The sequence below is a fragment of the Corvus cornix genome, chromosome 1 (genome assembly GCF_000738735.6).
Source record: "Corvus cornix cornix isolate S_Up_H32 chromosome 1, ASM73873v5, whole genome shotgun sequence".
In the NCBI taxonomy this organism is placed as follows: Eukaryota; Metazoa; Chordata; class Aves; order Passeriformes; family Corvidae; genus Corvus; species Corvus cornix.
In genome coordinates this window covers 84367290-84393035 of record NC_046332.1, presented here as the reverse complement: position 1 = coordinate 84393035, position 25746 = coordinate 84367290, and the positions used below count along the sequence as shown (strand labels likewise).

The following is a 25746-nucleotide window of genomic DNA, read 5'->3' as shown; positions in this document are numbered from 1 at the left end:
AGATTTCATGCCTTTTGTCTTGGAATAATTGCAGAGCTGAGAAAACATCTTTGAATCAAGTCACACTAGTGCTGGAAACATTTATCTCTAATTTGAAAAAGCTCAGAATTTTTTTTTTAGGGTTTAGATATTTTACAGTATCTAGGTACCAAATGTTGCAAAGGGATATATACTTAGACTTGCTGAGGGGCCATGTCTTAGAATTAATAATGAAACCTTGTATATGTTTGCTTACAAATTCTGAAAACAAGTTATCTCCTATTTGTAACAAGACAACTCAGGTTTTATATAAAAAGTATTTTTTTCTTCTGTCATTGGTTATAAAAAGCACCAAAACCCAGATGAGAAAGATTTAGATACTGCATAATATTTTGGATTGTGTAGGTCACCTGTAACACACACTGTTTGAAGTTCTAATGGCCTTTGAAATATCTTGCATGTTTTGTAATGCTTTTGTCCATGAATTCTCTGTGCCATTTCATTAACAAGCTTTCAAAATTTTGCCTCCTGTGTTACAGGAAACTGGGTTGCAGTACAAGAAATTCATGGCCTATCCTTGGATCCTGACAGTTACTTGGCCGGTGGACATGGTAGGGCTTTTGTAATTCCCCACAACTGTAGTATAGCCTTTTCTCTGGGGAATTGATCTAAACTCCTTGTTGGCGCTTCATTTTGACTTTTCTCTCTTTCTGTAGACTCTGTATGAAAGAAGGAAATACTTCCAGGTTGAGTAAGAATGGGAGCTCACATCACTCTGTTGAGTGATTTGAATAGTTCTTTGGAAGAACTTACGTTACGGGCCTAATCTGACTGGTTTCTGGAAGCAGAGTTGCTTCTCTAGTGGTTATGAAAGGAATCTAAGGAAATCCCAAGTTAGGTGCCTAAATTTAGGTATATGCCTATATGGTATATATTTACAGCATGCATATTACCATTAAACAGTACCCCAGTGTGATAAACATGGACAGTAGAAATGCTCTTAAAAAGTGAGGGAGGTCTTTGTGTATTTTGTGCTGCTTTTCAGATTGAGGAGTAAGCTATGGTGATAAAGAAGGTATTTCCTGAAGTTGTAGGTGGTCTTTCTACTGTCCATGTCATGGTCAAGGAGCATTGACTGAGGCTTCCTGGAAACTTACGCTTCTGTTTTGGCACTTGCTACTACTGTTTGGGCTCTGAACTGACTCTTACAGCCTGGTCAGGAACATATTCCAAATTCCCAATGTGCTTTGGGTTGCAGCCAGCCATGTGATCAGTCTGTATTTGCATTTCTCTTTAAAGAAAGCAGCAGCCCCTGTGCTTTGGAAACAAAGTTACAAGAGAAGAACATGAGGAGTACTTTGTAAGCTCAGGAGTACCCACGTTGGGCGCCAACCTAACGCAGTACTTGTGCTCGAGGCACGAGCTCTGGCGAGCCCCAGGTCAGAGAGAGTCCAGCTGCGTTACTTCTCTGTGTCGCTGAAGTGACTTCGGCATCAGGAAGGGAGCTGCTGGCTGGGCTGGTTAGCTGGCTTCTCTGCAGAGGGAACACGGCAGGAGCCGATGGGATCGGCTCATGTTAGCTCGGAGACAAAGGAAGAGGGAGGCTGTTCTGGTCTGCCTCCTAACAGGTTTATTGTTAGAAGTTTTCCAACCTGAACAAGCTTGGAAGGGATGGAATGCTATGGGATGCCCTCCGAGGCTTGTCCTGGGTTTTATAGGGAATTTGAAAGCTGTGGGGAAAGGGGAAAACAACCAATGAGCTACAAGCCAGGGGGAGGATACAATTTAACAAGAGCCACTGGGGGAAACAGAGAGGTGGGAGTTCTAACAAAGAACCAGTGAACAACCAAGTAATAGGGGAGGCAGCTTGTACCCGGGCACCGCCCAGGGGGTGCAGCTTAGGCTTCTGAGCCGCCCCTCGACCCACCCTCTGAGTCTGCCTGTTCGGGGAACTGTATCCCGGGGATGGGCTGGGATTGATTGGCATTACACTGCCCCAGCGCCACAGTGGGCTGGGTCACAGCAACACAGCAGGTTATGCTGGGTGTGAAGCTGTGTTAGAATGTGGCTGAGAAGGTGTTTGCCTGCTGGTAAAGGACTAGCTGAGCAGTGGCCTGCCTTCAGGATGAAGTTCTCCATAGTGAGCGAAGTTTTGGAGTTCCTTGACTCCACTCACACCAGGAAACTATCAAGATGCAAATTCATATTCTGAGCCGTTCCTGGGATCTGTGAGGTGTAAATGAAATAAATGTTCACACTGTTTGAGGTTGCCATTTACAAAGTCTTTCTAAGTGTGCTTTCTTCTATTTTGCGTGAGAAGTCATTTCAACTTCCTTCTGTCTGCTTTCCTCCTGGCAGTATCAACCATACTGTGGACACTTATGGTTTCATTGTAACTTGCTTTTTGCATGATGTCCAAGGTATTGCCCACTTACTGTTTCTGTGGGGGTTTTTGGAGACCCAGGTGCAGGTGGTAAAGGTGAATGACCAAGTATTTGGCATTAAGCTTTAGCCTGATAAACTCCTCAAGCTGGCAGTGCTGAGAAGAACAGTCACATCCTGTTCACACCACAGTTGTTTGTCTCCACTTTTCACTTAATTTTCTGACTGGGTTTTACCATGCTTTTGCAGGAAGAGGAAGGATAGGGAAGTGGGGAAGCACTGCTACCTGTGAGGAAGTAGAAGAGGCCAGGAGTGCTCATGGTTTATGCCAGTGAAAGTTACTTACTCTGCTCTGCCTTCACACACTTTCTTCCTCCTTTGTCTGTTCACAGCTACCTCGCATACATTGCTTTCAAATGTGAAATTTTTTGTGGCAGTGGAGCTCTAATAAAGCTATTTTGTCTCTCTGCTTGCTTGTATTCTAGTTGCTTGTCCCTACTTTGGAATACTAACCATGAAAAAAGTTATGGGGGGGGTGAAGTGAAACTGTCAGCAAAACTCTCTGATGTTCGGTGGGAGAGATGTGGTTGCCCAAACAGAACTAATTAGTGTGTTTTCTCTCAACTTTTCTTTCTTGTGCAGGACAATGAAGACTACCCACTCATCAGAACAGGACCCTACTGGAAGAAGTTCAAGGCCAATTTCTGTGAATTCATTGCAGTGCTTGTCCAGCAGTGCCAGTGCAGCATCCTGTATGATAACTACTTGATGGACACCATCATCTCGCTGCTTACAGGCTTAGCAGATTCCATGGTCAGAGCATTCAGGCACACAAGCACTTTGGCAGGTAAAATTACTTGCAGAGTTGCTGTAAAGGTGCTGAGTTTTACTGAGTTGTGTAAAAACTGCTCTAAATCGAAAAACTCTGTTTACTGGAGCACTTCTCTTATGCACTGAGAGTACTTTCTTCCTAGTGTATGTTATATAAATGTCTATAATATAACCTGTTTGTTCCCATCTGTATCTGAATTGAATTTGAATGCTTTAGATATGATAGATCTGACCCAGTTTTTTCTTTAGAAAGAAATCTTCTTTAATGCCTGTCATGACTGACTTCAGAATTTTGCTGTTCCGAGTATTATATTTTTCAGTAAAATTTTCACAGTTTTCTATTTTGTTATTTTTCTCCCTCTGCTAATTAATGTAATGAGGTTGCAGTAAATGTTTCACTTAAAGAAGCTTCCTTTGGAGAGCTGCTATTCTTGTGGTCTCTGTGCTAAAAGAACGTTGCTTGTTGCACATTTTTGCTTCATGCACCATGATGACACTAAAGCTACTACTTTTTTTCCCTAAAGCCAGTAAATACCCTCTTTGCCATGCAAAGAGCACTTAAAGTATAATTTATTCTAAAGTATGCTGTTTGCTTTGAGGGCTCAAAAAAACAACTTGTAATCTGTTCAAACAATCCAGCAGTCCTTAGAGGAATGGTGTGAATTTTTGTCAATTTCAGTAGTATATTAAGATTCCCAGCCATTTCTGAGCCAGCTTCACGGGTTTTGGGTTTTTTTTTGGTTTTTTTTTTTGGTTTTTTTTTTTTTTTGGTTACTGACAATCAGGTGTTCCACAATTCTAGATTCTTTTGCAGAAAAGTCAGAATTACATAAACTAGGAAGAGAGTTGCCCAGTAAATTACTTCTCTGACCAGAACTATGACCAAAAGTTATAAATCACCAGAAATAGAACTTAATTTTCCCTTTTTGGTCATTGTCTGCCTTTAAAATAAACACTGTGTTTTAAAACAAATTAGTATAATTTAGTACTGTTCATATTTTGGATATAAACTGGATTTGGCTAACCATATCCTTTTTCTGGTAAAGTGGTGAATATGTTTATGCTGCATATCTCTGAGCTAAGCTAATTGTGCTGGGTTTGTTTCTTTTCTAGCAATGAAACTTCTGACAGCAGTTGTAGGCATCCATCTGAACCTTGATGTCAACAAACACAATGCTCAAAGATTGTATGAGGTGGAGAAGCGGAGGATAAGCGGCAAGAGGACCAGTTACAGACTTGATCAGCTAGAGAGAAAAAGGAAAGAGGTTAGGGAGGTGTCTTGTATGGGAGATGTGTGAACATGTAAAACAAGGATTGCTGACTGCTTGCTTTTGGGTCCCTGCAGCTCTTTGAGGTTTATATGTTTATCTAATGCATAGTGCAGAGCAGGTGTGACTGGCTAGATTAAGTGGTACAAAAATGACTAAGGTAGTAACTGCCTTTTGTACTGTTAACCTGTGATGTGTGTCCTACCGATTGCTTTTCTGAATTGGCATCATTAGCCCTTGATCTTCACACAAATATGGATTTACCCAGAAATTTAATTGTCTCAGTAGCTCTGGTGTTGTGGAGTGCAGTTTTGTATGTGTTTGTACAAATTGCAAGCCCAAATTTTAGCGATGAATCAAAAAGGACGCATGATAACTGTCATTTCTGTGTAAGTAAAGCATTATAGAAACGGATTGAACTTCAGGGATGTCCAGTATCATTTTTGCTGTTCAGCTTCTGTTGTTTCTTCCCTGCTCAAGCAGACAGCTCCTTTTCAACTCCCAGAGGCAGAGCTATAGCTGTAAAAAATAACTCTGGCTTGAGGGAGGAGGTGACTTGATGTATGAACATCAAGTATGGCTCCTTGTCTCCTGACCTTAGAATCACTTATCTCTGTTCTGAGTTTTAGATGTCCGTGGACTTCTCTGTTACAGAAACAACACCATTTTTGTGGGAAGGAGTGTTTGGGTGAGACAGGATATTTTAGCATCATCATAAGTCTGATCTGATGGGAAAGACAGAGGAAACGGGTGCGTTGGAGGGAAAACCCAAACTTGTCACCCTTCCTGATGCTGTTGATGACAGAATATTTTTATTAGGTGACTTGGATTTTCAGAAGTTTTTTCAGGATTCAGTTTTTTAATATGCTCATTGTGTATTTTGAAAATTCCTTTGTCTGCCTTTCTTCCGTCTCTGTTCAAGTACATGGAAAGAGAGTTTGGATCTATGTGTGAAGATTGCTTAATAGTTGTGCTGTATATTTCTGTGTGATTTCTGATAGATCAAGATCCACCGTATCAAACAAGTACCTTGTTTCCCAGGCTAGCAGTTGGTATCTGATAAAGCATTCCTTGGGACGTGGCTACAAAAAGGCCAGTTGCTAGTGCAGATACAGACCACTCATTTTATGTTGGTACCATGTGTAAACACCAGCAGTTTGCACCACAGTAGTGTTCCAAGGGCCCTAATGCAAATTTTTCATGTGTAGTGAGTTGTGGAACCAATATTAACATTCAGTTCTTTTTGTATTTCAGTATGAGCATAAGCTTCTAGAGATACAGAACATGATGAATGCTATTTTCAAAGGGACATTTCTAAACCGTTACCGGTAAGAGTAAAAACAAAGCTGTGATATGTATCTGCATTCCCAAGAAACTCTTGCTCAGACTGTAGAGATAAGAGAATCAAGTTAAACATCCTGGAGGCACTGATGGTGTCAAGGAAAGTGTAGCAGTTAAATAATTTTTAAGAATTTGGGCTTCCAAAAGAACCTCTTGAGTGCGTTCTTTCAGTTTTTCCTGCTGGCTGTAGAGCAGCACATTTGTGAATGAGAAGATATCCAGAATTGCTAAATAGTTTGTGGCTAAAACTGGTCTAAGTATTGATTGACGACTAACTTATAATATTAGTATGAAGATACTTGGCATATTTTGAATTATACATGCTTTTGCAATTCCAGAACATAAAAATATTGCAAATAATACAATTAGTTTTAAAATTAATTTTTAATGTATTAATATTGCAATTTTATGATTTCACAGTGATGTTATCCCTGAAATCAGAGCAACTTGCATTGAAGAAATTAGCAGCTGGATTAAAACATACCCAGATGCTTTTTTGAATGACAGCTACTTAAAATATGTTGGGTGGATGCTGTACGATAAGGTAAAGTTTTAAATTTTTTTTTTACTTGGGGCAGTACATGGGATTTTTTGGTTTAAATTTTTCTTAAAGAATCCTAGCATTTATTTTCGGAGTAGATACTAAGGACTGTCGTGGTACAAAAAGAGTTTACTTTCTTCCCCAATTCAGGTTTTATTTTTAAAGCCATTTTAACACTAAAGAACAGAGAACATTTTTTCCAGTTCTGTGTGAATCCCGGTGTGTGCATTTATTTTTATATGTCACTGAATTGGGAGTTATTTCTGAATTGTAAAATGGTTTATATCCTTTGAGAGTGTTAAATGTTGACTGAAATTATGCTTTTAGCTTGATGGACATTTAAAATTTTGTTTAAATTTATAAAAATGAGCAAATAAATATTGCCTATAGTAGAATAGTTCAATATTGCATTTCTCATCTAGAGTTGGACATAATACAGAAAATATTTACAGAAAGTCCAGCCATTTCCCAAAGGGTTTTCTCCTTTTCCTTATAGTTTGTTTTTTCTTTTGAGTAGAGGCACATTTAAAAATCCTCCAAAAACCACCAAAACAAACAATCAAAAAACCCAAAAAGAAGTCAGTAAGTCCAAAGCACCAAGCAATAGAACAAGATGCAATGGGCAAAAACTGATACCCTGGAGGTTGGCCTGGAATGTGAGGAAGAACTTCTTTACTGTGTGGGTGACTGTTCACTAGAAGAGATTGCTCAGAGAGGTTGTGGAGTCTCCCTCGCTGGAGATGTTCAGAACTGTCTGGACACAATCCTGTGCTAGGATGACCCTGCTTGAGCAGGGAGGTTGGACCAGATGATCCGCTGTGGTCCCCTCCAACCTGACCCATCCTGCTATTCTGTGAAAATACACTTTTTCTCTTGCTTCGAAAATGCATGAGAGAGACTTCAGAAGGATAGGAATATTTATCGTGAATAGCTGATGAGCGAAATCGACACGCTAGGCTTCTGCAGGCCGCCTTTGAAGGTGTCTGTAGCTCCCGTGTGCATCCCGAAACATCCCGGAATTTGAGTCAGCTCCGGGCAATGTTTGTGTTCTGTGAATCAGGTTGTACCCTGCCAGGGAGCCAGGAGGGGGCGCGCGAGGCTCCTGCTTCCCGGCGTTGTGCCGTCCCTCTACAGGTGGCACTTGGGTTTTTGGGATGACAAATCTATCAGGAACTGCCGCTTTTTCCTGCATAAATTTTATCTCATCACAATATCTTTTTAGTACATGTTCAGTTTGGAGAATTCTCAAAAGAAAAAGTCATTTTTTGAAGATGATGTGTCTTCATTCGCAGTACTCTACAGTGAAAATTAACAGCTGGTGTCTCTGATTAATGCACACAGCTCACCCAGAGCCATTTACTGGAAAATGGAAATGGTTGTTTTTTCGAAAGCCTTTTTTGTCTGAAAGCAATGCAGATGCAAGCAGAGTGAGATAAAGTGAGGTGTCTTCCATATTCTACATTTGGCTGAGACCTGATAGTGTGCCACTACTGGTGGCTGCAGTCCTGGCTGTGCTTTGTGCTTTGTGCTTTGCAGCCACTGTCAAATTGCCTGATTTCAAAATGAGAGCAGAGCATTTTTGGCATCCACAGGGGCAGCAGTGTTTTTATATACTGTCATGGTTTTAAGCCCAGCTGGAGATGAAACACCACACAGCCTTTCACTCACCCTTTCCCTTCCCTTCCCTTCCCTTCCCTTCCCTTCCCTTCCCTTCCCTTCCCTCCCTTCCCTTCCTTCCCTTCCCTTCCTTCCCTTCCCTTCCCTTCCCCTTCCCTCCTTCCTCCCTTCCCTTCCCTTCCTTCCCTTCCCTTCCCTTCCCTTCCCTTCCCTTCCCTTCCCTTCCCTCCCTTCCCTCCTTCCCTTCCCTTCCCTTCCTTCCCTTCCCTTCCCTTCCCTTCCCTTCCCTTCCCTTCCCTTCCCCTTCCCTTCCCTTCCCTTCCCTTCCCTTCCCTTCCCTTCCCACCTTAGCTGAAACCAGGACATACGAATGTAATTTCCCACTACTCTTAATAAGCATTTCTCTCCCACCTTGTTGGGGGTGGATGGCAAGAAACTGCTATCTCCCAGAGCAAATTTTCTTTTAGTATATATAACAGAGAAGTTTGCCAAATAATTTAGGCTGCAGAGTGGAACAACCACAAAAGTGGTCTGAGGGTGGGGGAAAACCTGGCCATCTACAGTGCTGTAAACAGAGATAAGGTTCAGTCATTTATGAGGATTTAAAGGGGAGAGAGGAAGGGGAAGTAAGTATAAAATTAACATTTTTGTCTTCAGAGTCTTATATTTGAAGATAAACAATCTTTCTTCCCCATGAGATACCATTTTGCCATTATAACCTCATATGAACCATTAAAAGATGTTCAAAATTGCATATGAGGATCTCCTTTGGCCTGCTAAGAACTGTGTAACAGTGATGTAAAGATATGCTTTCAAGTAGTTTATGTTCATCTGTTAGAAATAATTTAACTTTTTTGTTTTGAGGACCAAGGAACAGTTGATAATAAATCTGACAGTTGTTTGCATTTGGATGTTATGTGTAAGCCCAGTCACCTATCAGTGCATTTGTGAAACCCAGGCTCTTAACTTGTACTCAAAGGCTCTAGGTTTCTTCCAAGAGAATATACAGTGCCTAAATCAGCATTCAGATTGAATCAAACCAGTGCTGAACAGAGCAGCAGGTGTTAAGGGAAGTGCTGTGGAGAAAGGTCTGAGTTAGAGATCAGAAAAATGAAGACCGTGAAGAATAAGGATGGGAAAAGCAGAAGGCAGAACTAGCAAACAGGAAGGCAGAGACCATGGACATGCACACTTGGGATGTCTGTGTTGGCCTAGCTTTGTCTGGAACTTCAGGGCAAGTTGTTGAGGTTTTCTCATTAGACTATTTTGAAAAACACTCAAAGAAATCCTGTGGAAGCAGGAACATGCAGTTGAAATGAGCTTCTGTGTCCTGACCATGTGATCCTCCTGGCAAACTACAGGAAATGTAAAGGGCTTTTAGTTTTGCCTTCTGTCCAACGTGGCTGTAGAAGCTGATCCCATGAGTATGGCCACTTATGAAATACTTTTTCAAATGGTCCTGTTAACATAGCGGTTTTCTGCTCATGTCTTTGGGCATATGTATGATATATATTCTGGGGAGGGGGGCTGGGGAGAGAGAGGGAAGTTTTTAAAATTGTTTTACCTCGAAAGACAGTTGGGTTGTCTTTGCTATCCAAGAATAACTCAGAAATAGACCTCCCTAGCTCATAATGTGGGGAGTGTTGACCCAGATGAAAACAGGAAAATAGCAGAAGTAGTCATAGAAGTAGTTATTTGTTTCTGGTTACTAATTTTCTCAGCATGTAAAGAGACATCCATGTATGGGGTCGTGACTGAGAGCTTTTGGGTAGGAACAGGATACCTCAGAAGGGATGTAGTATACTTTAATGTGTTACACTTTATGTCTGCAGGCCTATGCTTGACTCCACCTGACTGACAAATGACGTTACCAGGCACATGCCAAGAGCTAAATGACCATTCAGCAAACCAGTGCACACTGTTGTGCCTTTTCCCAAGCACAAATTCAGTCCCTGTTCACAAGCAGAGTGTTGTGAAAAAGAACCAAGGGCAGCTGAAGCCAGTTTTGCAGTACATTGGCTGAGCTGAATTTGTGCCACTGTGCAGTGATGGGTGCCACCCTGGGACTGTCTGTGAGAGAGTTCTTGTGGCTGTAGGAAGCAGCAGATGTGGGCAACAGTCTCTTCCTCAGAAACTTTATAATTGAATTATGATGTAGAATAAATACTGCTGGTGTGTCATGCGCACATTAGAGAGCAGTGTACATTGTAACCTGTTGATCTTTCATTTTATATTTCTAGCAAAAAGCTGTCTTAAGCAAAACTGTTAGTCAGAGCCTGCCACTGGGTATCATTCTTGGCTTTCCATCTAAGCAGGTGAACAGGAACTTGTAGCAATGGATATCCTATGTGTAGGTGGTCTCCTTTCTTGGATTTCCATGTTTATTCTTACTGCTATTGTTAGCAAGTGGAATTAAGAAAGAAATATGAAGATATTCAAAGCCTGCAAATCATTTTAGTGTCTCTGCTGATAGCTTGGCATTATAAATGTACAGAACACATGATTTTTCTATGTTGGATCATCAAAATCACTTTCCTAGTGCGATTTAAAACTGTGTCCTTTGAAAGGTGTAGCAATATGCATGAGATAACTGAAAAGCTGGCTAAGGAAAAGACTTCTTTTTGAGGCATCTATGAAGCAGGAGTACGAATAGTATGAAATAACACCCTGTACAGATAAATATATTTTGCCTAAATTAACTAATTAGGCTGAATTCAAAGCAACCCTTTTCCTAGAATACTTAAAGTACTGTGTCTAGCGTAAAATAGAAATAGGGAGAAAGAATGACACTTAACTCTGTAAGAATCCGTAGTGATAAACCATTGCATTTCTGAGTTGTACCTCTTCCTCTGGGAATCTAGAGAAATCCAGAATTTCTTGGACTCCTTGTCTGTGTTTAACAATTGTCCCAGTCAACTGTTGAAAAGAAGCAAGCAAAGTCTGATATATGGGAGAGTGCTGGTTGTACTAAGTAGGTCATCCATACTCCTGTCTTTGTATCTTTAACAGATGAATAGCAAATCCCTGTATCTTTTGCATTCTGTTGCTTTTATTAACTGTGATGTCTGTGAGAGTTTCTTTCACTCTTAGGGAGCTTAACACAAACTTTGATGTTACCTTTAAGTTTGGCTCGTTGCAGGCTTCCTCTGTGTGTGTGAGAGAGAGAGTGTACACACAGACAAAATGGTACTGATGTCACTAATCAAGAAGATGGGGCAACATTTGAATAAACTGCTGTAGGAACCCACAAAGAACTCTTATTTACATGATATAAATGCTGATAGTGAAAAATAAGGATATATATGTGTGTTTTACTGTTAGCCAATTTCTCTTTGTCTTGCAGCAAGCTGAAGTACGGTTGAAGTGTCTTCTGGGACTGCAGGGAATTTATAGCAGAAAAGAACTTGTTTCCAGGATGGATCTCTTTACTAACAGATTCAAGGTAAATAAATTACTGTTTGCTGTTTTTTTAAGTATAGGTTGGGTGTATACACAGGACCTGATGTTTTGATCAGAGCTGATCTCCCCACTCTCTTGACTGAGAGGAACTTAGACTCCTGCAGAAACAGCCTTGTTGACTGAGTGGATGAAGGAGTTTTGCTGAGATGTTTCTTTCTGTTTCTATGGAATTTTCCATTTCACTTTAGTTCACACAAAATGGTGTTAGTATGCACTGTGGTCAGTTGTCTCTGCCATTTATCCAGATTGGCCCAGATTTTTTTACAGGATCTTTGGCAGATGACAAAGAATTTCATATGCTAAAGATCTCCTTTTTGCTGCCCCTGATAATGGGTTAACCTTGTAGGTAGTGGACTGGCTGTCCATGTATCACACTGATGTGGGAATGGCTCTCTCTACCATGTCAGTATGAGTCTTGAAGAAGGATCCTTTATCTCCTTTCTGAACAAATCAGGTGATACATTGTAGTTTTGAGAGCTTGTTTTGTGGATTCACTGACCCTGTACTCTGCCTTTATCATTTTCCAACATCCTGACTCATTTAAGAAGTAAGCCCTTTACTTTTTTCAACCCTGGCCTTGGTAATGATTTTGTCAACTGCTCTTATCCTAGCAGGGTTGCACCTTCTCAGTATTTGAATAACAAAGCTCAAGATGATGCAGCTGATATCTCAGTCCCTGTGAATCACGACATGATTCAATGTCAGGACAAATCAATGCCTGCATGTGGTGGCAATCAGTGTTCTTTTTGCAAAAGGTGCAGGGCTTACTTGTATATCAAAGCAGTTGCTAATAGTAAAAAATGCCTATCAGATATCCTCCAAGAATAAGAAATAGATTAATATTGGTATCTTAGTAATAAATTATTCAGAATGAAACTTGGCTAAGACTGACCTCTGTTTTATATGATTATGTGGTAGTCCCTTATCTTTCTGTCTCCTGTAAGCTGTGTAACCAAATGCAGGGTTGGTGTTCAATAAAGACTGACGAAATAGCTCTAGGCTGTTTGTACTGTGATCTCCCTGTGTGGAGGACGCAGTATAAATGGATTATTGCAAACTCCATCCCCCAGTCCAACCCTCCACCCAAAAACAACTCTTTTCCCTCTAAACAAAAGAAATCCAAACAGCCACACAAGAAATACAAGTTTAAAAATTTAAATCATGCTTTCTCAGTGATGGGGAATGTAATCATATAACCATCAATCCATTTCCTGCAAATGGGAGTTACTCGTGCTCCCTCTGTTACCCTTGAGTGTTCAAACTCAGGATTTGTGGACTTACATACCTTCCAGCTGGATTGTGAGAAAAAGGAAGGTGCAAAGGAAAATGAATATAGAGATTTAGAATTCATATGTTAAATGGGGAAATTGTTAGTCCCAAATCAAGCAAGTCTAAAGGTGTAATATATCTTAAAGATATAGGCCACACTGAGGTGTGCAAGTTCTTGGTTCTATGGGATGGGAAGTTTTCCAGTTTTCTGAGCTGTTTGCCTGTGTACTAAGTTACGATATTGTGAATCCTGGAGGTCAGCAATGTTGCTGCTATGCCATGAGGTATCTTTATGACTTAAGCTCTAACTGTCTTTCCAGCAAGGCATTGACTTCTGTAATGTGCAGGTGCAGGCACTTTACTGTTAATGGGAGGAACTGATTATATAATGCTTGTAATTTGAGGCTTACCTTCATTTAACATACTGAAGTGCCAGTAGTAATATCTTAGAAACAAGTTGTCAGTCACTTTTAATTTGTAGTGTGTAGTTGATTTCTTGTGAACGCATACATTACATCTATAAAAAATATCATATTACTGCATGATTAATTCAGTTAAAAATTAACATGCTGTTAATTTTCAGGGGCTGGGGAACTACTTGGTAGTAATCAAGTTGCCTTATGTCTCTTAGGAAATAGCTACTGAAATAAAAATAAATCTCTGCTGTACTAGTGTAGATGATCTAGCTGTAGCAAAATACATGTTTATTGAGAATAAACCATGTTACATCTTTTTATTGTCATTTTACATCCATTAGGATCGAATTGTGTCCATGCCTCTGGACAAGGACCATGAAGTAGCAGTTCAAGCCATGAAACTCTTGATGCTTATGTCACAGTAAATAATTTCTTTTTTAATTTACTGTATTGTTTTAATGGCAACAAGATCCAGGTACAATCCTGATGAATCTTCTGTAATCAGTTACTTGTTGGGAAACAGTTGCTTCTGGCAGGATGTGAGTTACAGGTAAAGCTGCTCAAGACATGGCATTTTCTTTCTGCTGGAAATGCCAATGTTAAGAAAACCCTTGTGCTGAGATTCAATCTGAAAACTACATTTTTATATCTTTACATTTCCCTGTGAAAGGAAATTCCACCTTTTTAAATTTTGGCTTTTCTCAAAAAGAGCATTTGACTGCCTTGGGGGAAGTTCCCACTGAAGATGGGGTCCCCACCCCATCTTCTGTCCCAGGATTGCCAGGCCTTGACCAGGAGCTTGGAGAACTCTGCCATCTTCCCTGTCTCTGCACCTGATGTAGGAAGCCTTGATCTTTGAGGCTGTTGCTACAATTTGGACTTTCGGATTCTTGGCTCCAGGGCAGAGAATCTGGTAGCCTTTGAGCCCATAGCAGACTGACTGACAAGAAATGAGCAAGTGTTTGACACTTTTGTTTTGCTGAGGTGGAAAACCAACGGAAGAGTTGTTTTCTTTGGAAATTTACTTGCTGGCCATAGATTTGGTAGGATAATGGCAAGCTGGAAGTGTGGGGAAGAATTAGACTTAGCATTACAGAAGTATATAAATATTACTGTGATGCATCCTTGGACAGCATGTTTATTTTAGAAATGTCTTTATTTGCAAAATATGTGTAGAATAAATTTTCTGTCCCTCTTCTTCAAAGCGAAATGGGAATAAAATCTTCACTGCATTCCATTGGTAATACAGTTGAGATGTTAGGACTCAGTGTCTCTTCTGTCTGAGAGTGTAAGTTGAATTTAGGTGATACAGATGCTTATTTCCATGTACAGCATGACACGTTGTCCAATAGCCTTGTGGGATTTGCTTCTCTATTTAAGCCAGAAGTATTGGTCATTGCTAGAGGAGCATGTAGACCTTAGTGGTCCAACTAATACGGTGTTGTAGATATTTACATTAAATTCCAAGTATGTTTGTATATTGAAGTGCTGCTTTCTAGTCTCCTATCTCACTTCACATTCCACTGGTTTGAATGGCATTTTTCCAGGCCTCCTTCAATAGGCACATCAGAACAGCATATGATGCTGTGAACACTGCACCCTCTTCGGAAGGTAGTGCCATTGTTCGGGCCTCACTAGTAGTAGCCAGGGTTATATTGTTCCTGTGTTCACAATGTCCATTTCTACATCCCTTGGTTCCCCATGGTGCCTAGCTGTTAGAACAAAGCACAATGCCATGTCCATGGATAACGTGTCCCTGTGCTAGGAGGAGCAGCTCGCCATTGTTGAAGTACAAAGATTCCATACACCCGTTATGGCTGCACTTGTTCCGTATCTGAATTAACAAGAGCTATATTCGCACTGCAGCTGTTTATCATCTCTGGCTTTATTATAAGGGATCATGTTCTCATTAATGCAAGCTGCAGCTATAAAAGTTTGATCAATGTTTCTTTTTCCCCGAAGCAATTTTTTTCAGAATTTTGCTTAAATATGGTTTCCACTGTGAAGAAATGCCTTCTAAAGTTTTCTGAATGGTATTTTCCATCATAAGATGTAATTTTCATAAGTAAAATTAATACTTTATAAAATTGTTTTTAATTAGGCTGTGTAGAGGCCTAGCAAATACATTTTCTTTCTTTTTGCTCATCTGTTGCATAGCCATCCTGCTTTTTTCCACTGTCCACCCCAGTTGCTCTTAGCCCTGCTGGTTTGGCTTAATTATTGGAGTGGTGAAAGTGTGAGTTGGGGACTCAATAAGCAAATTCAACAACAGCTCTTCTCTTTGATAAGAGTAGTGCTGACCAGTCTATAACTCTGTGTGAAGAGAATGCAGACAATATAGACAGTCGCATGTACATGTTTCTTAATAAAAGCCTGCATCAAGATCCTTTTCTAGCAGGGGAAAAGCTGATGCCTTAGTACCTACAATAGTAGCAGAAAGGACTTGCTGCTGGCACTGCAGAAGCAAAGACCTGCAGGGATGTTGTGTCTCAAATAGGTGTGTCTCATAGCTCAGAAGCAGTGTCTGGATATTGAGCAGTGATGCTACTTGATATGTGCAGTAAAGCATGAAATGGAGTTGGGGACAGCAACTCCCCTGCCTTAAAGGGGACAATAGAATAATAAATGACAGCTTGTATAAATGGCATGGCTACTAGTATGCACTGGTGTAATAAAATTTTTGCCACTTTTGTCATGCTGTCTTGGCTTCTCTTTGAATGACGAATTTTTGTCATCTGCAAATTTGGCAACTGAATTCAAGCGCCCCAACTTGCATTTTTAGTGAGATGTGAAAGACCTTTCAGGTCAAGTTTCTATTTTTAAAGCTACTGGCAAGAATCTCTATCTGAATTCCCTATATTTGATCTGGAATCATTAATTATTAAAAAAAGTAATATAATCTTAACTGGTGAGGTACTGCCCTTCAGAACATATCTCTAATCTTGGAATAAATATTTTGTTGTGTCATGATGTGAGTCATCAAGAAGCAAGGCCAGGAGTAGTTTTTTTTCTTCCAATAGTTTTTCTTGGGAAAAATATATTATGTAAGTAACTTTCTTTTACTGACTTCCAGAGTTGTCTTTTGGGTGAGTATAGCAGCTAATTGACCGTTTTTGTGATGTTTTACAGTGGCAGCAGAGCTGTGCTCCATGTGTGTTAGTAACAGGTTTGAGCATCTCTTAACCGTGACTGCATTCCAGTCCTGTGGAATATCCACTGACTTTACATTCTCTCTCTTGATAGCTAGAGAGACAGTGAAAACACTGATCTTTTCAATTTACTTATATGTATTACATTATTAAAAAAAAAATCCCAGTGCTGATTCAGAATTCTCTTGCTATGCATAGACTTAGTTTTTTTCAAATCCGTATTTGTATTTTGTTCTTGTGTATCTCTGTGAGCTGAGATTTTTTTTCCTTCTTGTTTGTTGCATGTTGTCTCAATTGAATGCCAGTCTTTGGGCTAGTAGTTTTCTATTTTTGCACAGCATGATGTGATCCTGAAACTGAAATGAGCCTTTGAGGCTTAGCATAATAGAAATTATTAATGGTACTGAATTATGCATAATTGTTAGCATTAATGTTGCAAAGGATCTGACAGGGAATAGAACTAGGAAGGAAATAAAGAGGGAGAAAACATGAGTGACAATGAGAGACCAAGGTATCTTACTGAAAACATTGCCTTTTAGGAGGCAAATTAGTTTAGCATGCCTACTGCTAGACAATTCTGTTAATTTTTGTGTGCTTAACTACCTAAAAGAGTAGAGGGATTATGGAAAAGAGCAGCAAAAGTAATTGGGTAACTGCAGTAGATGCATGAGGGAAGGTTACAAGTGGTGTGGGTAAGGGCACAAATCTGCAATTAGCTTGAATATGTAAATAGCACAGGGGAAAATGACTGTGATTTACATTAGTTAAATGTAACTGGAAATTACACTGAGTTTTAAACACAAACCATATCAGTCTGCCACAGCATAATCACAGTGTATATGCTAATCTTATTGTAGGTGCGTGGGAAAGGACTATTGTTACATTGTAGTGGCAACCATGTCGTCATTTTGCTGATCACCAAAGTCTGTCTTCAAATACCTGCAAATGAGAGCTGGGGAGCTGTAATCTGGAGATTACAGAACAGATTAGTAGGACATGATTTCTGTACTTAAAATTTTTATTGCAGACATTGGAATACTTTCAACATATGTTTTTTTGGTTGATAGTGCTCAGTGTACAAATACTGCTTGTACAATGCATCTGCAGATTTGGATGTTTAACTTGACAATTTTAAATGCAACGTGAACAGATTCTTTTTTGACTGAGATGCTATACCTTGGATTGTCAATCACTATAATGTGTACCAGATCTTACCATGCACAGCCACTAAAAACGAAGACTAGCATAATACCCTGTAAAGTGCATCAGGTGTGTTTTTATTTTACTCTTGTGATTTTGATGGATATCCCTGGTATGAGTAGCAGCACAGACCAAGTCAAGCAACTCCAGCAGTCATGCCTCTTGCTTGCAACAAAATGAAACAAAAAGCAAGATATGAAATCTTTCAACTGGTGCCATATGCAGAACAAAATGGGTCTGTGATCTCCCTCTAGAATGTCCCAGTTTCTTCTTTGTGATATGTTCACACTGAAGTGCAGAGAAAATGGTATGTCATGAGATTGGTATGTGGAAGACCATGCCTGTTTATTTTTAGGCACCTAAACACTTGCAGGCACTTCTGGCTTAACCTTTATCTGTTGCTTGGCATTCTGAGGGCTGTGAATTTGCAGCAGTATTATTGCTGTATTTGAATTATTCTTTGTGTGGTTGATGATTGGCTTATGTATGTAAGAAAGAAAGGCACCTGTTTTCTGTGGTAGTGTTAGTGCTGGTTGTAGCAGGTGTAGTCAAGTGCTGCTGCTTGCAGAGGTAGGTAAAATGCCTGAGCACTCATTTCAGTGGGAGTTATGAATATAAACCTCATTGTGGCTCAGAGAGTAGTGTTTGAACAGTAATAGTAGTAGTAGTACACACAGGTATTCCCTCCCACTCAAGAAAGAAAAAAACCTGAAAGATCAGGTGCTCAGGTGGTGTCAGGAGTGTCTGTCAGCTTGTGCTGCAAAGAAAATAGATTCTTCTCCCTTCCTTTGCTTCTCTGCTGTTTGGGGGTGCTTCATTTGCAGCTGGAGCTGTTGCATCTGACCTTGTATGTCTTGAGGAGGCAGGAAATAACACTGCACTAGATTAATGTAGCTGGCAAATTCCCAGGCTCCAAGAAGACAGTTAAAAACAGGGAGGTTGGGATTTTGGAAATCACAGAATTGCTGAAGTTAGAAGAGTTGTCTGGTCCAACCCCCTACTCAAGAAGGGCCACATAGAGCACGTTGCCCAGGACTGCACCCAAATGGCTTTTGAGTATCTCCAGCAGTGGAGACTCCACAACCTCCCTGAGCAGCCTGTGCCAGTCCTCTCTCACCCTCACAGGAAAAACATGTTTCCTGATGTTCAGGAGGAGCCTCCTGTGTTTCAGTTTGTGCCTGTTGCTTCTGGTCCTGGGCACCACTGAGCAGAGCCTGTCTCTGTCTTCTTACTCCCTCCACCAGCTTTGCTAAAAGCCCCCTGAACCTTCTTTCTTCCAGGCTGAACAATCCCAGCTCCCTTGACCTTTCCTCAAAGGAGAGATGCTCCAGTCCCAGGAGAGATGATCCCCAGATCATCTTTGTGACCCTTCCTTGGCCTCTCCCCAGTATGTCTCTTGTCCTGGGGAGCCCAGCCCTGGACCCAGCACTCCAGGTGTGGCTTCACCAGTGCTGTGTAGAGAGGAAGGATCAACTCCTCGAACCTGCTGGTAACACTTAATGCAGACTGAGATACCATTCACCTTCTTTTCAGCATTGGTGGCTCGTGTTCAACTTGGTGTCCACCAGGATCCCCAGTTTTTTTCCTAAGGATAGAAAATACCTATGGAAAGGCAGTTTCATTAGTACTGGAAAGGAAGAGTCCTTAATTTCTATCCAGAGAGACAGATGTTGCTGAGCCCTTCAAGCTATCTGAACAATTTAGTCAAGGAGCTCTTTTAAAATAGAAACATTTAGGTATTGCATTCATAATTTCTATAAATATGCTAAAGAGAGAAAACCTGAAATACAAAGAAGAAAAAATTTAAATGTAAAAAAATGTGTATGTTTGACCGGCGTGTTCATGCAGGAAATTCCATTTAAGCATAAGAAAAAAGTTTTTCACTGTGGGAGTGATCCAGTGCTGGAACATATTGCCAGAGATGTTGTAGAGTCTTTGACTTCATAGATTGGACACAACCTTCATCAACCTGCTGTAGCTGATCCTCTTGTGAGCAGGGGGTTGGATCAGATGATCTGCAGAGGTGCTGACCATCCTCAGTGCTCTGTGATTCTGTAGTGGTTCAGTCTAGATCACTGTATGTTTGTGTAGAAATTTCTTATATTCCAAGCTGTCCACTTGGTTTTGAAAAAAACAGTGTTTTGGAAAAAAAATATATATATAGAGAAAATGACAAAGACATCTTCATGGAAACCAGTGCTTTAAAAGAACTGAATAATAGATTAACATTAAAAAGAATGAAAGAAACCTTGTCAGACTGCTAGTTTATTTGTGTAAATTCCCCATAGTCTTTTAATACTTGTTATATCATGTCTTTTTATTCCTGTAAGTGCTCTTTTCTGTCATTCTTTGTTCTACTCTCAATTGTCAAGCTTGTAGAAGTTTAATAAATTTGATCATTTATGGCTTTACAGGACACACCACTGCTTATTCATATGCTCTAGTGCACCATTTTACTTCTTTCATTTTTTTACTGTTGAACATCGATAAACACATTTTTACGCTACTTTCCCAGTTCTGTAGATGGTTGAATGAATGACATAAATATTTTCCTTTATGCTGATTTCTTAATGTGTATTATCAGACAACTTCCTGTATGGCCTATTACTGCAAATGTGTGCTCAAGGTAATTGCATGTTTAAACAGTCTGCCAAAACCTGCCTTAAGTATGTAAGGCAGCTTTTATTTCACATTATCCTGTGAGACCGAGTCATCACTTTTGGAGACATACCATTAGCACTCTCATTTAAAGGCCTTTTTAATGGATGCTCCAGTGATACTCTCACCTAATGTGAGCTCACTTCTTTTTCAGTCAGGTTGGAGGATATTTTGGGGCTTTCTGACTTGTGAGGATGCTAAAGGATGTGATGGGCTGGAGACAAATGGGCAAGCATAGGAAGGACTGCTGATTTTTTTTAGACATCGCTCTTAGCAAGAGAATAGCATGACTCCTCAGTTGTAGAGAGGGTATTGGACCACATTCGTAGATGGTTTTAAAATGTTACTCCTCAAGGATTGAATGCAGTGATAAATAAAAAACCTTTCCTCTCACCTGGGTGTAGTAAGTGTAAGGATCTCATATGTTGCTATTTCATTCTCTGAAGTAGCCTAGCCTAGTGACATTGTTGTGGCAGCAAGAAGCAGGTATTTGGAAACTGTAATGCTTGCTTTGGACTTCCCTGCTCTGGTATCTCTTCTTTGGGTTATTCAACCTTGATGCTTCAGTTTCTCTTTGTAAAAGTTTGATATGGATACCATTTCTACCTCTCAGAGAGAGTGTTCTAGGTTACTAGTTGGCATATGGTATTCTCAAGATGTGTAGCTGAATGAAAAAAGTCATGACTTTGAATGTGCTTGTGCAGAGAGGTCCCAGCCATAGGTGTGCCATCAAGAATGTGTTTCGATTTCTTTTTATGTGGGACTCTGTACAAGTCTAGTGTAATAGAATATGGGTTTTAAAATACTGGAATAAATAACTTAAAAATAATTTGTACTACAAAATGAAGGTTTTTTATTGTTTATTATCTTCTATGGTGAACATCTAAGCATGAAGTAGAGGCATGATTTTCCTGTTTTATTACTCTTGCCCTTTTTACCGTGATCACTAATCAACCGTAATTATACTTTAAATTAATGTTCATGTCTATGCAGTGGGCCTGATTTACCATGGCTTGCACAGACTGTTTCTCTACACAGTGAGTAAAAGAACACTGCCAATTTTGTTTGAGAGCATTTTTAGAAATGCCCTACAAAAATTTACACATAGCTGTGTAAACAAGTAGCATGGTTATGGAGAATCAAGCCTAGTGAAAGCTGGACATAGCATTCATACTGTTCTTTGCAGATAAACCTGGTCTTTAACTTCCGTTGTTATTTTTTGCCTAGGAACTGTGAGGATGTATTATCAGCTGAGGACTGTGAAATGTTGCACCAGTTTGTTTATACCACACACCGTCCGCTTGCAGTAGCAGCTGGGGAATTCCTTTATAAAAGGTATCCCTGCCTACTTCTTGCATATTCTCATTTGTTTTGGAATGAAGGTGGATTTATTTAAGGGGGACATTAAGCATTACTTTTTCCTCTGAAAGTGTGTTTCTTCTGGTGAATCAGACGAGAAGTGCTGTCTGGAGGTAATTGCGTCTTTTCCTGCACAGCCTGAAAACAATAGGCATGAGAAAAGTTGGAAGACTAACGCAGAGGGTATGAAACTACTGACTGATCCACAAGTGCCATGCTATATTGAGAACAGGCTCTCTTTCATTCTACTTTCTTGTCCTATTGCTTTGCTTCTTACAAGCTAATCTGTCACCTGGTATCTGCTGGATTTTCATAGTTTGGTGATTAATCACAAAAATGGCCTCCTCTTCTCCCTTTGGAAGTTGCCTTATACATTGTAAAGGCTTTAAATAATGGGAGATGCAGCAGATTAGAAAGCCCTCCCAGTTTCCTGTCAGGTTAAACAGGGTTTATCTTCCCCAGGAGTAACTCTTAAAAATGGGCTTCTTATAACAATGGTTGCATGAAGTTGAATGGAGTTGTCATGCTAAAAAGGGAAGAGACAAATATTCTTTCTCTACTGAGAAAGAAATAATCTTGACTTACAAAAAGGAATGAAAATAAAAGTATTTAGGCAAGGATTTTTTGGGGGAAGATTCAGAAGTAATGATTGTGTTTCCACACATACAGAATCTCCTCCTAGTTGTCTTTTCCTGTCTAACTGAAATGTTGGCATTCTGGAATTTGTGGAGCCAAGTCCAACAGAAAGACAAATGAAGAGAAGCTTCTGTTTTGATGAGTCTGCTATCACATCTGCTAGACTTAGTGTTTTGTGTTGGTCCTAATATGCACTCATAAATTACATGTTTTTCCTCTCAGAACTCTGCTGCTTTTTGCTATCAAAGTGATTGCCCTGATAACTTTACTTTTTCTACCCAGCTTGCCAGTGCACTGTGGACACCTTGATGCTGTAAATCTCATCCTTGTTCTTGTTTGCCCAGTGCTTCTCTCCAGCACTTCTACCAGTATAGAATGTTCATTCTCGTGTGAAAGACATGTTAGTGACACCCTCCTTTCCCCAGTCATACTGATAAGTTTTAGTATTAATGCTTATGCTTTCCAGCCCTGCTGCCCCTTCTTCTTGGTTTGCACAAAATCTCCTCTATGTCTGCACGTTTTAACTTAGGTTACTTAGCTGGCATAAATTATACTAGCAGAAGCACTTCCTGAATGCACAAGCTGACATTTTTGCTGACATTTAGTAGTGTGGTCCAGCTCTTAAATCCAAGCTGTTTGGGCAGTATATTAGTCTGCGGGGATGGCCTTCCTGTATTTATCTTGGGATTAGTACTCTTTGTGGGCAGTAGTCACAGTCATTTTGGATAAGGGGGGAAATGGAAATGTCATACTGTGCTTCATACTTCAGATAGAAGAGGAACAGCAGCTTTTCCACTGTATTTGTGACGTTAATTTCCTCGTACAATTACAAGATACTGTGCTTTCCTTAAGAAGCTGCAGTTCCAAGATGTACTGTGATGTGAACAGTGGCTGTGTCGTAATATCTCTGTTGTGTTAAGGTTTAAATTTGGCCTAGAGCAAGCCCCTTTTCAAGCATGAGCAAATGCTGGCCTCCTTCTGTGGTCAGTTCTGTGGAATCTGCATCCATTACCCAGAAAGCTGGGAGGGTACCTGTGAAACTGTCAGAAATAGTCTCTGCATCCACAGGGACAGCATATCTCTCATAATGCAGAACAATCTAATCTTTTTTCCTTTCATCTGCTGAAAAAGTCAAATGACATTTGGGGTAAATAAGTAGACACTTAAGAGAAATACAGTCCTTGTGATCTTGACAGAATTACTGTTTCATTGGTAAATGAGGAGAATGTGGCAGAACTGGACTGACTTCCTTTTCTGTTGGCAGGCTGCTTAGTCATGAGGGAGATAAAGAAGTTCAGCCCAAAGGAGGAGGAAAGTTTGGGGCGAGTACTGACCAATTGAAAAGATTAATACACTTTTTCCTGGAGAGTGAGGTGAGGAGAATAGCCCCTCTAGTAAGCCTCTTAAATCCAGTGCCGCATGTTAAATCAATTATTTTCTTTCTTTTGAAAGCAATTTCTGTTGGTGAGCTCTGAAATGTTTGGTGTTTGAAATGTTTTTACTCTCTAGGTTAAGTTTTTAATGAATCCATTTCTGTTCTGTTCTATTAAAACTAATTTGCAAGTGTGCTAATGCAGAGAATCAGTGCTGAGGCAGTTTCTGGAAGTAAGCTGAAAGTCTAATGCCACCAAGTGAGGTTTTTTTGGAATGTGTCCATGTCTTTCTGCCGGCAGGTGTGGGTTGCTGTACCATGACTCCATGCTGACCCAAACCTGTAGTTTTATTGAGAGTTTTATCAGCTGAAGTGCTGATAAACAGTTCATGCTTAGCTTTTGCAGTGGTGCAGACCTCTCTCTGGCCAAAGTGTCTCAGACACAGAAGTTTTGAATCTTTCTGCAAAGAACTGGATAGGAAACTTGTTTCTAGTCCTGTGACTGGATTTTTTGCTGTTCCAGACAGCAATATAAAGCAATACAGAAGCTAGTTTCAGAGATTATTTAAATTAAATTTAAATTACAATTTGTATTAAAAAGAAAATAAAGTATTTTTTGCCTGCTTTTCATCCTTTTTCACCCCACTTTCCTGCTTTGTATCAGGTTGAAGACATGGTGTTTAAATGTTGATTGGCCTCGAACTAAATATGTTGGACTACTGCATGTGAATATATGTGTGAATGGCAGAGCTTTATCATTGGACAAAGGGAGAGGAACTTACGAAGCTGTATTTCTTTTAGTGATGTGCTTGCTTCTATAAGCTTGTGTTTTTAATCCCTAGCTACACAAACATGTTGCATACCTAATAGACAGCTTGTGGGATTGGGCAGGCAAATTCCTGAAAGATTGGGAGTGCATGACTACTCTTCTACTAAAAAATGCTGAAGAAGATGGAGAAGGTGGGTAAGCAAAGAACTTAGTTTTGTCTGAATGAGTCTCCCCTTAGTATTTTTTGAACCTTGCCTTAGCTAGTTTAGGATAATTTCATATTGCAATACCATTTGGTCCCAAATTGTGGTCCCCAAGTGTCACAAAGCAGATGCAACTCAATGCACTGCTAATGTAATATTTATATCAACATACATGTTTTATTCAGTATTCTGTATTTCTGTAATGTTAGTTCAGAAACTTTGCAAGAATACTTGTATAATTAAGCCGTAATGCTTATGTAGTGTTCACTTTCTTTGTTTCTCAAAAACTTAAAAATCTAAGAGTTTTAATAGGTCGAAATGCAGTTATTGTCAGGCTTTTGTTCCTGCCTCAAAAGAAAACGAGTAATGTATTGAGTTCAATGACATCTAACACTAGAGGATTTTTTGTGGTAGAATTATTTTGAAGTGAACTTAAATAAATCTTTAAAGTCCCTTCCAACCCAAACCATTATATGATTCTATGAATAGTTGCTGTAGTAGAGCTGGAGTTGGTTGTGTGATTAAAACCAATTTGTAGACCCAGTGAGTTAGAACATTTTGCTACTCAAAGAAGAAGGTTTGTCCTAAATGAGACACTAGTCAGTAGGAGACCTCATTAAAACTTCCTGTGTTTTTGTGAGCCCAACTGCCCAAAGAAGTTTAGCCATTAAGGGATTAATGGTACTCAGTAAATGTAGAAAATAACTTTCTTCAAATGAAGTCAAGCACTCTCCAGCTGTTTATGTAGCAACACTGCTTCTCCCTTTCTTTACTGTCCTTCCACAGTTGCTCAGGTAAATGAGTAGGCTTTACATCAGTTGTTGCTGCATTTTCACTTTTCTTTTGTGTGATGCTGAGGGTGGTTTTCTTCCAGCACTGAGCGATGCCCAGGAAAGTGCTCTCATCGAAATCATCCTCGCAACAGTCAGAGAAGCAGCTGAAGGTCATCCTCCAGTGGGCAGAGGTGCAGCCAAAAAAGTCAGTGCATATTAGTCTTATTTATTGTCCTGTCATCACATTATCTTTGCCTTATGTACTTTGCCAGAATAGCTTGTTCCTAGTTTGCAGGTGTATCTTAGGAAATAAAATAGCTTTTTTTTCTGAAATGCTGCAGTGTCTTTTCACCACTAGGTCTTATTAGAAGTGGGTGTTGCAGGAGATGAGCATTAGAGAAGAGCCACTTGAAGCATGTTATTGACAAATGATGAGCATTTTATCCATGACATACAGCTGTTCAGAAAATTGCATCTAATTTAAGGTTAACAAAAAAAAAAGCATCTAGTTTTCTTCATTGAAA

General features: G+C 39.9%; 1 protein-coding gene across 2 annotated transcripts in view; it reads left to right on the top strand.

Annotated features, from left to right (window-relative positions):
• The window catches only part of LOC104686021 (cohesin subunit SA-2-like), a 61745-nt gene that overhangs the window by 13601 nt on the left and 22398 nt on the right, over positions 1-25746 (top strand). For both annotated transcript variants that reach the window (XM_010394172.3, XM_010394173.3), the window contains 11 exons: positions 519-590; positions 3004-3208; positions 4306-4457; positions 5715-5788; positions 6222-6345; positions 11303-11401; positions 13445-13524; positions 21338-21445; positions 23370-23478; positions 24320-24437; positions 25324-25427. In XM_010394172.3, the coding sequence (XP_010392474.1) occupies positions 519-590; positions 3004-3208; positions 4306-4457; positions 5715-5788; positions 6222-6345; positions 11303-11401; positions 13445-13524; positions 21338-21445; positions 23370-23478; positions 24320-24437; positions 25324-25427 (1245 nt within the window). The remainder of the gene's footprint in view (positions 1-518; positions 591-3003; positions 3209-4305; positions 4458-5714; positions 5789-6221; positions 6346-11302; positions 11402-13444; positions 13525-21337; positions 21446-23369; positions 23479-24319; positions 24438-25323; positions 25428-25746) is intronic.